Source organism: Staurois parvus, unplaced genomic scaffold (genome assembly GCF_062004578.1).
Source record: "Staurois parvus isolate SC_StPar_1 unplaced genomic scaffold, SC_StPar_1.0 ptg000153l, whole genome shotgun sequence".
NCBI classification, from domain to species: Eukaryota; Metazoa; Chordata; class Amphibia; order Anura; family Ranidae; genus Staurois; species Staurois parvus.
In genome coordinates, this window is record NW_028317949.1 from 3,001,723 (window position 1) to 3,018,468 (window position 16,746).

At 39.4% G+C, this 16,746-nt stretch overlaps 1 protein-coding gene across 1 annotated transcript in view; it reads left to right on the forward strand.

The window, feature by feature from the left end:
• Positions 1-16,746, forward strand: part of MYO10 (myosin X) — a 302,652-nt gene that overhangs the window by 160,975 nt on the left and 124,931 nt on the right. The window contains exons 5-8 of the mRNA XM_089674827.1: positions 7,750-7,884; positions 10,150-10,274; positions 13,311-13,324; positions 13,415-13,499. Coding sequence (XP_089530953.1) covers positions 7,750-7,884; positions 10,150-10,274; positions 13,311-13,324; positions 13,415-13,499 — 359 coding nt within the window. The remainder of the gene's footprint in view (positions 1-7,749; positions 7,885-10,149; positions 10,275-13,310; positions 13,325-13,414; positions 13,500-16,746) is intronic.

Genomic DNA, 16,746 nt, shown 5'->3' on the forward strand with positions numbered 1-16,746 from the left:
TTTTCCTCCTAATGCCCATGGACATTGATTGATAGTGTCGCTGCCAACCCCCTCCCACCACCAGAGAAGAGCAAGAAGGATTTTAAATGGGGCTGTAGGCAGTATTCTTTATTCTATACAATAAAGACCACAACTATTGTTTTGGTGCTAACTTGGCCGCGGACGTTTTATTATTGGTTTAAATATCATTCTTTATAATAACACTTTATTTTTTACATATTAGCTTACTAATAATTGTAAAACATTTTTACTTAAATGAATCTTACTCAAAAACCTCAACTTAGTACTACGACTCAAGCTGTACTTATTAACACAACACTTATCAACCATACTCATTAACCATTCAACTTTTTTCAATTTACATACTTACGTATTTTACCATCATCAAATATGATACTTACCAATAATAATTGGCCGCGATGAAAAGGGGCGGTGGAAGGGAGCACCACAGAGATGCCTACCAGGTTTCTGAATTTTCCGTTAATGGACCCCCCTTTTATAGCCCTCTGCTCTCTCCAATTCTTCTCCCTATTGGTCACTTTTTCCTTCCAAGAATGTTCAGGTGTAGTGGGGGGCTAAAAACTGCCAATTCTAGAATCTTCCCCATTATTTAATATACCGGGGGGGGGGCTTAAAACTTCACAGGTGTAGTGGGGGGCTTAAAACTCCTTTTTTCTAGAAGCTTCCCCATTATACTAGTATATCATGTGGGAACTTGAAACTTTAACTTTTTTTCTCCTCCTCCTACAAGTGGGGGTCTAAAAACCCTTCTGACCTTCTAGAATGTTCCCCCACTGTATTTTTACAATGGGGTGACTTGAAACCTTATTTCCCTGCCACAATCCCATATCAAAAGGGGGGTCCCCTATTTATTCCCCCTTTCTTTTCCTATTCCCAACCCAGTCCAGGACCATACACCTGCAGATGATGAAATTCAAAAGTTGGAAGTCTCCATTTATTGGTGTATATTTTTGCCCTCACAAAAACAAACATGCTTTCAGAATAAAATGTTGTTTCTTTTGCATGTTTAACAAAATACAGAAAAAATAATTCAGTATAAAAAAATAGGAGATAACATTTGCAGCAAACAAGCCCTTAAATGTCCATAGAGTATTATTATTATTATTATTATTATTATACAGGATTTATAGCACCAACAGTTTGCTCAGCGCTTTACAAAATAAAGAAAGACAATACAGCAACAATACAGTTCAATACAGGAGGGTTAGGAGGGCCCTGCTCCTTGGAGCTTACAATCTAAGAGTTTAATTTATTGAAAAACTGTCACTGTAAAGGTAGCTTTGAAATGTTTTGAACCTGCCATTAACACATAGTTATAACGCAGAATGACCTGTAGGGCATTATAGTACCTTTAACACTTCTGAACAAGGTTGGTGAGGAGATTTTGGTTCACTTCCTATCCCAGTGACAACGTTGTCACCCAGACAGGATATGTGAGAAAACCTCCAACAGGGATGCAGACAGCTCTAGCCGTACCATACTCTCTACTCTACTCCTACAAAATAGTGTTTTTACTGCTGTCTATGTATCTCATGAAGAATTCCATTAAATTCCAGTTCCAGTAAAACGTTGTCACTTGGACGGGGAAAAATCTCTATAGAGTAGTAAACATTCTGCTGTATCCTTACCAGGGGCGGACTGACAACTCATGGGGGCCCCGGGCAATAGGGGATCATGGGGCTCCTGTGTCCTTGCCCAAACTCAAAAAAGCCTATGAAAAAGGTACCAGGGGCATCTCATAGGGCCCCCTACTACCCTGGGCCCTCGGGCAGTGCCTGAGTTTCTAAATGGTCAGTCCACCCCTGATCCTTACTCTTTTAAATAACTGAAGAAAATACACATTGAGTAACTAATATAACCTAGCATATTATTGCCAGCAAGTGGCTGGCACCTTTTATCACTGCTATCATGATTCCTACTAGGGACCTTATCTAAGGGTTGTTACATGCACTCCCTATGTGATCCCAAGCTTCCGGGGAGCTCTGATTTTCTCCCGCAACCTAAAATGTAGTTGCTGAGAACAGCTGTGTTGGTTAGCGGGCTTCCTGGGTATGGTTTGTCCTAAGATAACACTGCTGAGACAAATAAGGTTGATATCCTTCAATGAAATGCAATCCTTAAATTAAACACAAATTTAATGTGTAAAATTAGTTCTGCTTTTTCAATGAAAACTTGATACAGTTAAACAGTTAGTGCCCCCTTGTGGTCATTAAATATTTTTCAACTTTTTGACTTTATATTATAGAGTACATTTATTTAATTTCAAATTAAGTTTTGATCTAAATTATGGTATATGCTGCATTAGTGGAATAAGACAAAAACATTACACTAATATACCTACAGTCAACCATTTTTTCATTGCCTTGTTTGTTGAAAATATACATTTTTTACTGTAAACACAATGCCAGGATTAGGTATTTTAACAGCTATGGTTTGATTACTCTGTATGGATGCACATTACCAGACATGCAGCCGATTCCTTGACCTACTAAACCAAAGAACACAAATGTTATATATTGCAGACTAACAGACCTTAGATGTGGTAACTATTTATTAATTTCAGGTACTTATATAGCACCGTCAATTTACGCAGCGCTTTACACATATATTATATATTCACATCAGTCCGTAACCCTCAAGGGGCGTACCATCTAAGGTCCCTAACTTGCGTTTATACATACACATAGTAGGGCCACTTCAGACAGGATCCAATTCACCTACCAGCATGTCTTTGGAGTGTGGGAGGAAACCCACCCAGGCACAGGGAGAACATGCAAACTTCAGGCAGGTGTTGCCGTTGGGATTCAAACCAACGACCCTAGTACTGCCAGACTGAAGTGCTAACCATTTAGTCACTCTGCTGCCTGTGACTTATCAAAAGCTACCTGAATGCTTGACATTATGAGCATTGGTAGGCCCTAGCTATGCAGTACCAGTGAAAACAAAAGTTTGCATCTGGGTGGAGATTGAGTCGAGGTAGTTTATTTAGATTAAATAACTGAAAGTCAGCACATAAAATAAATACAGTACCCCTTAAAGTCGTATCACTATCCTTCCCCTGAAGTACCAATATATTATAACAACCGACTTAAATGCTCTCAAAATTCAAAAGAAAAGTGTCCAAAAATCCCCAAACAAATGTCCAAAATTATGTCCAAATCTTGATGAATAGGTGCTCACTAATCCGAAATAAAGATAAATCCCAGATGCAGATCTTCATACACCTCAAAAGAAGAAAAATCTAGACATAGTGTATTATCTTAGGTATCAAAAATTAGTGCCACACGTGCAGCATGCAAAACACTATGGTGTCACAGCAAACGTGTAAACCTTATACTCAGTATATGTCACTGCAAGCCATATATAAAGTGCATAATTACCCTAAATTCAGTAATCTCTGCATGTGATCTAAATAGGCATGGAATATCCTCAAACTGGCATCCTCTTGTTCAGCCACTTCCCTCAGACCTCACAAACAGACCAAGGATCAGTATATGGATCAAAATAACATATAACTTTTATTGTAGCCACTTACATTAAAAACTGATAAAAACGGCTTCCTGGTCCTGATGACATGTACACAGCCACATTGTGGTATCAGAAAGTCTCCTGATCACAAGGAAGTCAGACCGCCACAATCCTTCCCAGCATTGACCCTTCAGCTAAGGAGGAGTGCCAGGAATATACTGCGAGTCCCAGGAAAGCCACACAACAAACGCTCCAGAATCCAAAATGGCCACCATGGCACTTCCAGGAACGTCAATACGTCACGTGCCCTGGATGCGTTTAGTCACTTCCGGACTTTGTCAACAAGGATTTAGATTGTATCTGTGCCCAGAATATGAGCAATAAATTATTTACATATTCATAACAATCAATAAACCATCCCTGACCTCCCTAGCTGCAGGTGGTGCCGTGGTTGGGATTCAAACCAACGACCCTAGTAGTGCCAGGTGGAAGTGCTAACCATTTAGCCACTGTGCTGCCCGCAAGCTAGATTTGTTTTCTTGTTTTCCCTTTATTTTCTTTTTTTTTTTCTTGTGGTATTATAGATGGCTAATAGAGAACATGATTTGCTAAGACTGTAAGCTTGCTTGTTGACCCCTTAATTTCAAATGGTGTTGCAGGGATTACTTGCTTTGGTGTACAAAAGTAACAAATGCAATATGCAAATAAAATGCACGTGCATTCCAGTCTCTGGGTCAAGCATACATCCTTTATAGTAGAAGAATGCATCAATTTATACTTGTCATCTACAGATTCATTCCTATTTATCACCATTCATGCACAACAAGAAACTTGGTTTGTGCATCCATGGAATAAATGTCTGCATTCAATGGCCTAAAACTTCCATGATGTTTGCTTTTTGTAAATCAGAATAGTTGTTCCTGGCACAAGGGCCAATGATGCATTTAAAGTGCCTACAACATTCCTCCAGTCCAACAGTTTCCATTCTATATATCCTATATCTATATATCATTTTGCATCCTTTATATTTCTGTAGGTCCTACTCAGCTCTGGCCATTTTTTTCTAACTATATTTTTTCCAGTCGATCACTCCTATTTTCCCCAGGATAGGCCTTTGTCAGAAATGCCTGCTAAGTGTACCCCTCCATCCTCAACAGGAGTCCCTCTCAGAACGCTTGTCAACAGCATCAGCTGAAATAGCAAATATAATATGGCAGAATACATGGCTAAGAATACATGGCTACAATCCTATGCCCTTGTTTTTGGTCTCCTTAACAAGGTATTCTGCCATTAGAAAAGATGGCAGGTGGCAATTCCTGGTAAAAAAAAAATAGCTGTTAGATGGGGCACTTCATAAAATATGTTTTTTTAAACGTTGTGCCTATGTGCTGTGAGAGCAGAAATATGGGAGATGCCATTGCTTGTTTTTAAACATGCAAGCTGACCTTCCTCATCATCATCATCATCATCATCCCGATCCTGACTGCATCTCCTAAGGCAACGTTCACACCAATGCGTTGTTATGGGGTTTTTGCATTTTGCAGAAGCGCACTACAGTCCATTTAACATTGTTTCTTAGTGAACAGATTCACATTTATGCTTTTTTGAGCTGCTGCATTGTTGGAAAGGGTCAGGAACTTTTTTAAAAACAAAAAGCAGCGTTTCTGTTACAATAGAGTTCAATAGAGAAGCTGATGAAATGCATGGTAGTGCGTTTTTGCTGCATTTTGCTTTTTTATTCTGCCCAGCAACAAAAAGAATTCCACTTTGACAAAAGAAATTGCGGCAAAAACACATGTAGAAAAATGCAAAACGAACTGCGAAAAGCACTGCAAAATGGATAAAAAGAAAACTGCATAGGTGTGAACAGAGCCTTAGTCAATGACCACATCTGGGAGAAGCATGAAGGAGGGAAGGTGAGGCTTACTTGGGTGCATGCCCAGAAGGCTGCACCAATAGATATTAGGTAAAAAAGTTACTTGTTTTTGAGTGTATTTTTTTCTTTTTACTAACATAATAGGAGCAATTAGTAACAAATATTTCTCTGCCAATACTTTTTATAAACTCCAGATTAAAGCTGAAAACTATTCATTTTGGTGGACCACTTTGTTCTCCAATTCCCCAGAGTATGTTAAAGATTTAAAGCTCTCAGTGGTATCTGCAAACCAGTTCCTATATCATCATCACAGACCACCATATTTTGTGCTTTTTCAAACTATATTTGGTCATTATCATCGTCTCCAGTTTCCCTATCCTGACATTGCAGTGGTTAAAAAAGCATTGTTTTCTATTCTAATTTCCCTTCTGGCGCCAAGCTGCAAGACACTGAGCTTTTAGTAAGAGATTATTTATTACCACAATATTGCACTGCGTGATTGGCTAAAGCTGTCCAAACCAGTTTATAGTAACAGATTGCTTTTTTATTTGGCCAATTACTCAGTCCCTTCTTCTCAAAGCTGCCCTTTCTTTATTAATTCCTTATGAGACTCCTTTCCAATGGCATGGTCTTGATATCAAACGGAATGCAACCACAAAGGACAAAAAAAAAAAGTAAAGAAATCCTCTAAATGATCTGTCAACGATTGTTTGACAGTAACTGTATCTACAAGAAATTCCTCAAGAGTGCCAGTGTTACATATTTCCTTACAGCTAAAGTCATTTAATCTCCAGTGCATGAGAAATGAGTCTACAAATAGTTTGTAATATATGTTACTTTTATGTTGTATGACTCTTGTAGTCCGGGCTATTCTTGTTTGGGTTCTGCGCATTGATTTGTTGAATTTGGGATTACAGGTGGTTTATATTCCCCAACCAACAAAAGCCTGTTTTTGATAAAATGCATAGTTTATACAGACCATATGCATTTGTAATATATGTGCTATAAATTCTTTATCATTAAACCATAGAAACTCTATATCCACTGGAATGTTTATAATATTTTTTTTTAAAGTGGGAGTTCATCCAATACATTTTTGTTTTTGGTTTATCATGGGGAAAGGTTAGAGCCTCAGTTTGCTTTTTTGTGTCCCCATTGAGATTTCCTTTTACTTTCTGTATTGATGCCGCACAATAAGAAGGCCTTATTGATATAAGGAGAAATGTGGGAGTTTACACACAGTTTGTAGAATGATAGGTTCTGACAAATGTTGTCACCTTCCTTATGTAGGCAAATATATAGCATAGCAGGTGTGCATTATTTTGTAAAGTAAACAGCTTCTATATTTGGGTTTAAAATGTTAATTTAGCTGCATGCTTAAACCAATAGCATCCGTTTCCCTTGGAAAAATCAGAAAAATCAGGATAGTGTGTCTACAGCACATTGCATTTTATCATTTTCTATCTATTGCAAAGTTTCCTGAGGATCCTGCCTTCTTGTTTTAGGTTGACTATGCTAAGCCACTGTGGTTTTGACAGGCAATGTTAAGCTGCCATAATTACTTCATTAGTTAACATGTGGACCAGGGGTGGACTGACCATTTGGAAACTCGGGGACACTGCCCGAGGGCCTGGGGTCAGTAGGGGGCCCCATGAGATTCCCCTGGTACCTTTTTCATAGGCTTTTTTGAGTTTGGGCAAGGACACAGGGGCCCCATGATCCCCTATTGCCCGGGGGCCCCATGGGTTGTCAGTCCGCCCATGATGTGGACTGCCTATCAGTGCTAGCAGATTGGTAGCCCAACGGCCAGCTTGCACAGCAACCTGACAACATTGATGCTATTTGCAAGGCAGTGCCTTTGCGTTGTCAACCTAAAATAGGAAGTGCTATTACTGGCAGGATCTTCAGATAAGAAACTTTGCAATAGATTCACAAAACTTTTTTTTATTTTTACTTAAAGTTATATACAGTGAGACATTTCAAACATACTGAAAAATAGATGTAAGGTTTATATATATTTATTTTCCCAGAGACACAAAAGGAAGTTATAGGAAATCCTTCCAAAGTCCCCTCATCTTGGTGTTGCCATTGGACAATTTCTCCACTCTTAATAGTGTCAGTGGTCATCAAAACAAAGAGGGCGCGTGACACAGACATCAGTAAAACCTGACAGGGCTTCCAACCCTTCCATACCCTTTCAAAAAACGAAAACAAAATGGTTTGGCTTTAGATATATACTGTAACAGTGTATTTTGATGAATATATCGGTTTCTGTAAGGGCAAATTAACATATAACCCATTATTGCATTTACTACATGTAACATTATAACATTGTTAACATTATTTTAATATATTCTTTTTATTTATGTATTTATTTTTTTCAGCGGTGAAAGTGGCGCAGGCAAAACAGAGAGCACAAAACACATTCTAAAGTATTTGTCTGCAATGAGCCAGCATTCCCTAGAACTGTCTTCAAAAGTAAAGACTGCCAGTGTGGAACAAGCAATTTTGGAGAGCAGGTAATATATTGTTTTTTATCAATGGAACCTTCCCATTTCACCAGATGGAGCCCACTTACATACTGCTTGCTGCTTTACAGGAGATACACAAAGCTGCAATTTAATGTCTTTTTTAGCTCTTTTGTGGCGGTAAGGGAACAAAAGTGCTTGATAATATTACTAAGTCTGACAGGCTCCCACCTGTTGCAGTCCCAATTGATCTGCTTTGTTCTTTAGGTGGATATGTTCATAAGACTCAAACATATTCTGAATAAAACAGATTTATTTATTTGATAAAATTGTACAGTATGCTTGGGATGTTGTTTCTACAGAATGGTAGTTCCTTCAGGCTAGTGAACAGTTCAGTCACAGACTGAGGAGTAAATGTTTAATAACAAGTTGATAAAGTCTTCTTGTTGAGGTTTGGTAGTAGGTTTATTTTCCATTTACTTTTCTATTTACTTTGCAATACCTTTTTGTTGCATTTTTTTTATAAATTGAATTACCTCTCGGGGGATCAGGAAGGAATTTTTTCCCAGCAGGTGCAAATTGGATCATGCTTTGCTGGGTTTTTTTTTGCCTTCCTCTGGATCAACTGTGGGTGTAGGATTATAACTTTTTTTTCTATGGTTGAACTGGATGGACTTTTGTCTTTTTTCAGCCAGACTAACTAGGTAACTACGTAATTTTCAAATAACAGAGAGAGAGAGAGAAGCAGGCCCCATGATCATTCAACAAGAATATAAAATATACACATGATAAAGGGCACTAGATCATTAGCTTTGGTAATATTGTTTAAAGAGTGTTACCCCAACATTTCATATTCCAGATATGTGTATGTTGTACCATATATTTGTGTTAAAAAGTATCCTGATCTCTTTGACCTAATTCCTTTGTATAAAATCTGTGGTGTTCTTGCCAGTCCTCCTACTTTCCTATTTCAAACTGACCAAGCTAGGCATGAGAGCACATTCATCCCAGCGTGGTCAGTTTTCTAGTTATGCTGGCAGTACAGCCTGCCTGAGCTCCAATAGTCAGACTTGTGATGACACGCCCCCCCCCCCTGCAGAGCCATTCACCTGGAAGATCAGTATACTTCTCTTTCTACACCCCTAGCTCTCTAAACTGGGTATACCTGGACATTTTTTTTCAGTCAACCAGTTGGTTGAATAAAAAAAAAAGCTGACAGATCCTCGCATTCAATGTGGATGCAGGTATGTCCCCGCCTCACTACTGTATTCTGACAACGGGGACTCCTCCCCATCAGAATGCACAGATCAGCTCTGCAGCCATTGGCTGCAAGCGCTGATCGAATACTGGTTTTCCAGCATCCCTAGGGAAAACTTTTAGTTTTGGATAGAGCAGGGAAAGGTTAAACCCCTGTCAAATTTAATTTTTTTTCTGTGTCTCCAATGGGGAGATTCGCCCCTTTATTTGTGAATGTGAACATTGTCACAGACACAGAAAGTGATAGGAAAGACAACATTTTAAAGTTGTCCCCAAAACAAGAGGTGAGGGGAAATCTTCCAATGGATACATCTGTCTAAGAGGGTAATTCCCTTCACTTTGGATTTTCTTTTTCAATTTTCTGTAACTTCCTGTTTTGCTTCTTAGACAGGAAGTCAAATGAAATTTTCCCAATGGTACACAGAGAGCAAAAATTAACCTAGCAAAGGTTTTAACCCTTTCCTACTCTATCCAAAACTATACTATACTGGCTGTATATACACTTTAAATATTTTTTTTTTAAGCTGGAATCTGTGGACATATTTCTTTCATGTGACGGTATGCAGTGCCAGCTTCTACTTCAATTTAACATGAGATATTTATTGTGATTATCACAGGATTTCTTATGCATGTGTTAAAGTGCTATTCTAGTGGAATGCTGTTTACATGTCCTGCTAATGATTTCACCAAATATCCGTTACATTTTTAGACATCATAACAATAAATTTCTCAGCCCTAGATGTCAGGTCATCCAATCTACAATCTAGATGAGCAGTGAATGTAGTTTTTGCAGCATTTCCTAACTGAGATGCACTGTTAACCTTAGGGAAGTAGGAGACAGACAGTAGGATGGAATGCAGGAAACTAGCTGTAGAAATAGAAATTATAGTCAGTAAAGAATGTTATAGATAATACAATGGGCAAAAGGCAAAACGTTGGGTAACTGCAAAACGAGTGACACAAAAACATCCTTTTACAATGGTTTTACAAGAAGAATCTGGTTACCTTCCAAGAGTAAATGTTACGTCAATTTACCATTTTTTGTGCTTTCTTTCACAGTCCTATCATGGAGGCCTTTGGGAATGCAAAGACTGTTTACAATAACAATTCAAGCCGTTTTGGAAAATTCATTCAACTGAATATATGCCAGAAAGGTCATATTCAGGGAGGAAGAATTGTAGATTGTATCCTTTTCTATTACAGCAACGTAGAGTGTTTCTTCTTAAGATTGAATCTGTAACTATGTCTCATGTGTGTGATAGGCACGTTAGTGATATTGTCAGCAAGTGAATCATTTCTTCTTAGACATAGGGTACAGGTATTGTTTCAATGCTATACTCCCTTTGTTAAATGCTGCAATTGATGAAGAGAGCATTGTACTCATTAAATGGAAGCCTGTATTGTGTGCCATTGATTTTAAAAGGAGTAGATGTTATTCAGTTAGCAAGCTAACCCTTCACTTACTGAATAAGGTCTCATTCGCATGGGCATACTATAGCATACGTCGCTGCAAGGGTCATGTTTGTATTCATGGGGAAGCACAGGAGTTCCATGCATCCCTGTGCAGACCAGGGGCGGACTGCCCATTTGGAAACTTGGGCACTGCACGAGGGCCCGGGGTCAGTAGGGGGCCCTATGAGATGCCCCTGGTACCTTTTTCATAGGCTTTTTTGAGTTTGGCCAAGGACACAGGGGCCCCATGATCCCCTATTGCCCGGGGGCCCCATGAGTTGTCAGTCCACCCCTGGTGCAGACAGAACCATTCATGTCAGTTATATGACAGCAGCATGGATGCATGGCCATGCACCTGCACTCACACGGCTGTCAAATTTTCTGTGTCTGTTCAGCTGTCACGTCCCCATTGAAATGAATGAGGCTGCATGCATAGGGATACACAGAACACCTGTGCAGGCAAACACAGCCCCCACACGGGTGTACACTATAGAACTCCTGTGTGAATGAGGCCTCAAATTAGGCTGTATTCATATTCATTTCAATCATCTGGCCATGTGAAAGGCTAAATATTGTTTTATTGCCCTGGCATGTGATTGGTCATTCAAAGTGTTCACTTCATCATCATCATCATCATTATTATTATTATTATTATATAGGATTTATATAGCGCCAACAGTTTTCTCAGTGCTTTACAATATAATGGGAGACAATACAGTTCAATACAAGAGGGTTAGGAGAGCCCTGATCCTTGGAGCTTACAATCTAAGATTAACTCATCCTTTTCAGTTTGGCTAAGTATAAATATGAATGGTTAGAAAATAGAAATACACAGAAAAAAATCATTAGAAAAATAGTGGGTTAAGCAGAAACAAATTTTATTTTAAAATGTTCTTGTCAGATTGCTTTAATTGCCATATTCAGATTGAAGCTCATCCCTATGGTCTGCAGATTAAAGTGTTACTAAACCCAGGACCCGGCATTCACTATATCTGGTCTCCCACAGTACACAGAACATGGAAATGCAATTATTTTAGTAAATATAAACTGCTAAATACCTTTTCTCATCAGCAGTTAGAGCAGTCTTATGACTTCTATCAGTGACCATCAGAGCACTGGTTAAAGCTTGAAGGAGGAGCTTTCATTCTGCTCTAGGAAGATGCAGGACCCCTGACACTCTTTCTGGACAGTGCTGATTGGTCCTGTGCTAATCACATGCACTCTCCCAAGAAAAAAAAAACCTTTCTATCAATGCACACCAAACTGAGCATGCACAGTGTGATTCCAAACCTCTGTTCTATTCAGAGCTATTTAGGGGTCAATGGAAGAAGGGGAAGATCAGAGAAGATAGGACACAGTGTGGAGAATTAGCCCCTTAGGTTCCACAGTGAGTATAACAAGCATGATTTGCTGCATATACGGACTGATTTTACTGTTGTGGGTTTAGTAAAACTTTAATGAAGAAAAATAGGTACAAAAGTAACATGTATCTACCTCACATCTGAAGAGTGTTTGTAAACACTGGAAGAGATGTACTAAACCCCTGATCACATCAAGCCCGACTTTGAAATCGTGTGACTTACAGTGAAGTCACACAATTTCAAAGTCGGGTGAGATTCTGATTTCAGGTGCGATTTGCAAGACATCTGACAAAGAGGTCTATGCAAATAGCACCAAAAGTAGAACATGTACTACCAGGGGCAGACTGACCATTTGGAAACTCAGGCACTGCCCGAGGGCCCGGGGTCAATAGGGGGCCCCATGAGATGCCCCTGGTACCTATTTCATAGGCTTTTTTTGACTTTGGGCAAGGACACAGGGGCCCCATGATCCCCTATTGCCCGGGGGCCCCATAAGTTGTCAGTCCGCCCCTGTGTACTACTTTAGAAATCGGTGCAGCTCCAACCAAGTCGGAACCGCATCATTTGACCACTCTAATTGCGGACAATATGGCGTGACGTGGCATATGATTTGCAAGTCGCATGGCATGCAAATCGCATGCCAAGTCGCACCCGATGTGACAGGGTGTTAAATTGAAAGATGAAAAATCTGGCGCAGCTCTGCATAGAAACCAACCAGTTTCAGTTTTTTTGTCAAAGCTTAACTGAACAAGCTGAAGCTAGAAGCTGATTGGCTACCACACACAGCTGCACCAGATTCTAAGGGCTTCAGTTTTAGTAAACCTCCCTTACTGTGTATCAAGATTCTTTTTTTTTTTTTTTCCACAACAGCAGCTTCTACAGCTTTTGTATTTACACAGCAACTGCTGGTTTTCATTTTGTTAGACAGAAATTACCAGCAAGTGTGAGATGGGGAGCAGCAAGTACAGGGCGTACTACACACATCTTGTGTACTTATGGTTTTTGGGCTTGTGTAGCACGCCCAGTGTTCACAACTGGTTAAAGAACTACAGTCATTGTGGTAGATGCCAATTCTCAGATGAAAGCACACGCCTGAATGGTGGCTATTGATTAGTCCTCAATATTTTATTCTAAAGTGTCCATTGCTATATGTGAATAATGCCAATGGTATATATCTGCTGCGTTACATGGTAAATAAAAGCAGACAGGATACATATGCTGAATACATGACGTGGGTGTTCTTGCAGCTGCTAGGATTTTGATGTTTGGTTGATCTTAATGATTTTTTTCATGATATAAGTAATGTCCTGTATAAATCACTCTCAATGTACGTGCACCTTGTTAAAGCATGGCTTTTCATTTTGGATCACGTTAATTATCTTTAACACCAGCGTCTTTCTACTAAAGATTTATTAGAAAAGGTTAGTGAGCTATATTCTTTCTTCATATGTCACCTTCCCCCCACATGCTAACATGTCAGAGATTAAACACAGGTTTTTTTGTTTTTGTAGAATCGTGTAGTACGACAGAACCCTGAGGAGAGGAATTACCACATATTCTATGCACTGTTGGAGGGGGCAGGGAAAGAGGAGAGAGGTAAGTCTAGTACATGTCCAGTGCACTACAACTTTATTATTAGGTGGTAATAAGCCCCAAAACTAATTGTAACTTTAACTATTAACTTACCAGTTTCTAGATGTGGTGGTTGCATTAGTTTTCTCTTTTTAGTTTTTTTCCCTTTATTTCCAAGTAGTGATCCAGCCAGTAGATCTGTTGTTTTTCACCTTCCTTTAACAGACCAAGCTTGGCTGCAAAAGTGGTAGTCGGACGGTTGGGACAAGCCATTTAACACTGGCAGGGGTGTTTATAGCGGTCAGGCTTTATTCATTTCTGCAAAACCTTTATACCAAAAGGAAAAAAAAAGTTTCTGTAACTGCTGAAAAAGTGTTAGCTGGAGTGTGGCTTTAATTTGTTAGTCAAGTCCATCTAAACCTGCATGTGCATCTAACACTTCTCCACAGATTACCAGTGCTGCTGTCTAAATGTGTCTCCATTGCTCCACCACCCTGAGTGTAGTCACCCTAAGACAGGAAATGTGTTACTGGCTGGATCACCAAGTGACAGAAAAGGAAAAAACTAAAAAAGAAAGCTGATGCAGCAACCACATCTAAAACCGTAGTAACCTCCCTGGTGGTATTCCCGAGTGGAGCTCGGGGTAAAGTTTCAGTACCACAAGCGGTAACCCTGAGCTACACTCGGGAATACCATGCGGCGCTGCTCCGGGATCTGTTCTTCTCTTACCTGCACTCCCGTGATGTCCCTCCTGCAGTGTCCCCTGTAATGTCCTCCGGCCGATGCCGGCATTTGTCTTCTGGGTTCCGTCCCCTGCGACGTCGGGACGTACAGGGACGGAACTGGCGGGAAATTTGAAAATGACAAAAAGTGACATTCACTAAATACACTAAAATCACATAGTATAACATTACTGTATCAAACCATTTCACATACATTTTGTCCCGAGTGCTTTGTCCTGTGCCCTGCCTGCATTTTTACTGTTCTTTCTCCCTGGAAACTAAGAAATGTCCATGGTGTCCAAAAAGCGTCCCTTTAGGTCAAAAGCGGTTTTAGACCGGCTAGAGAACAGGGATAGTAAATTAGAACCACTTGCAGAATTGAGTGATAATGATTCGTGGGGAAATTCCTCATCAGACACTGAAAACGATTTTGCGACTTTGCTCAGTGATGTGCGAACGTGGCGCTCTATTTCAAATTTCAGTGTTTTTGGTTTGATTATATTATTGCATTAAATTTATTATTATTATATTATTATTTTTTATGATTGTTTATGAAATTATAATTTATGATTTCGTGTTTCAAATTTTAACATACCTGGGATGTTTACTAGACTCTTGTTCGGACAGATTTCAGTGAGTTATTCCTAAAAATTACAGGCCTACAATAAAAAAAATACATATTTCTATGCAAAAAAATGTACCGCTTTGAGGACAGAAATACTGACATAATCAGACCGCTAGGGAGGTTAAACGCAAAAACAAAAATGTATTAAATTGCAGCTCACCAATACTTAGATGTGGTGGCTGCATTTTTAGGCTTTTTTCCCTTTATTTTCATATGGTGATATGACCAGTAAGTGATATTTTTCAACGTACTCTAACAGACCAAAGTAGCAGTTAGAGGGTTGAGAGAAACCATTTACCACAAACAGGGGTGCTTACAATGGTCAGCTTTTATTCATTTATGTTAAATGTTTATCCCAGCAGAAAACTGTTTTCTGTAACTGCTTATAAAGTGTTAGCTGGGGTTCAGCTTCAGTTTGTTAGTCAGGTTCATCTAAATCTGCTAGTCTAACACTACTGTCCCCCAGAGTGACAATGCGGCTGTCCAAAGATGTCCGCTTTACTAATTCATCCAGAATGCAAACACCTTAGGGCAGGAAGTCCCCCATTTACAAAGAACGAATGTGCATGCAAATTTATAGGATGAATAGTGCTGCAACATTTTTAAAAATTGATTCCTTAGTGATGTAAATAACTCAAGATTCATTAAAACATTGCTTTGCTTTTCTGACTGTTTAGAGAAATTTAGTTTACAATAATATTCTGCAACTGGTTTGAAATTCCTGTGATATTATAATTACTAAATATTAGGGATACATCACTAACGATGCGGATACTGAGTATTTTCATGAGTGCTCATACTCGTGAAAATGCTCACGATACCTACACCGCAAAGAATAGCGTGCAATTTGAACAAGTATGCGGCACAATCATGTCCAAATCGCATGTGGTTTCCCCACTGCTCCTGTGTAAACCCAGCATGAGTTCACACAGGAGCAGTGTGGGAAACCTGCCTGCATCCACCCCATGCTGAGCGGAGAGTGGGCATGTGTGTCAGATGCTCAGTATTCTCAGTTGTAGGAGAGGAGAGAAAGCCGCAAGGATTTGAAATCCCCATGACTTTCTCTCCTCTCCTTTCAGGGATGACAGTTCAGGCTAGAGGGCTTTTGATAGGTCAGCTCCGTCACATGGACAGAAGCCATCTATCTGTCATCCCTGCAAGAAGAGGAGAGAAAGCTGCAAGGATTTCAACTCCCCTGACCTGTGAAGCAGCTTTTTCTGCAATGTGAGCCTCCACAGTCCTTTAGTAAGAAAGGGGGGTTGATTTGCTGAAACTTGAGAGTGCAAAATCTGGTGCAGCTGTTCATGGCAGCCAATCAGCTTCTAACTTCAGCTTGTCAGATTAAGCTTTGACAAAAAAACTGAAAGATGATTGGTTTCTATGCAGAGCTGCACCAGATTTTGCACTCTCAAGTTTTAGTAAATCAACCCCAGCTTTTCTTTTGTTTCTACCTATTATGGCTGTAAAATGTTTCTCTGCAATTCATTCAGTTTAGCATGCTGGTTTTTATACCCAATTTTCCTGTATGCTAGCATCTAGCCAGCTGTTATGTTAATATGGCAGTTAATGTTTAGCGTATTCATGATTCTGAATCCCTTTTCTTCAGTTCTGTAAACAATTACATAACTATTAACAGTCCAGATTTCACAAACATTATTTCCTGAAGTATAGACAACTCCAGTTCTCCATTTATATAACAAACTGCTTGCATGTTTTTTTGTAATGATCAAGTTATTTAATAAGTATGGTCTTCAAGAAATGCATATAGTTTTGTTTCGGGATCTTTGGTCCTTCTTCTTTACAGTTAATAGTAATAAACTCCAATTCTCCACTCTGCAGGAAGTAATACATTTTAAGTGAATGCAGATAACAGGAAAGGAAAAGTTCAAAATTGCTTCTATACTGGTTGCAGTAGTGAGAAACG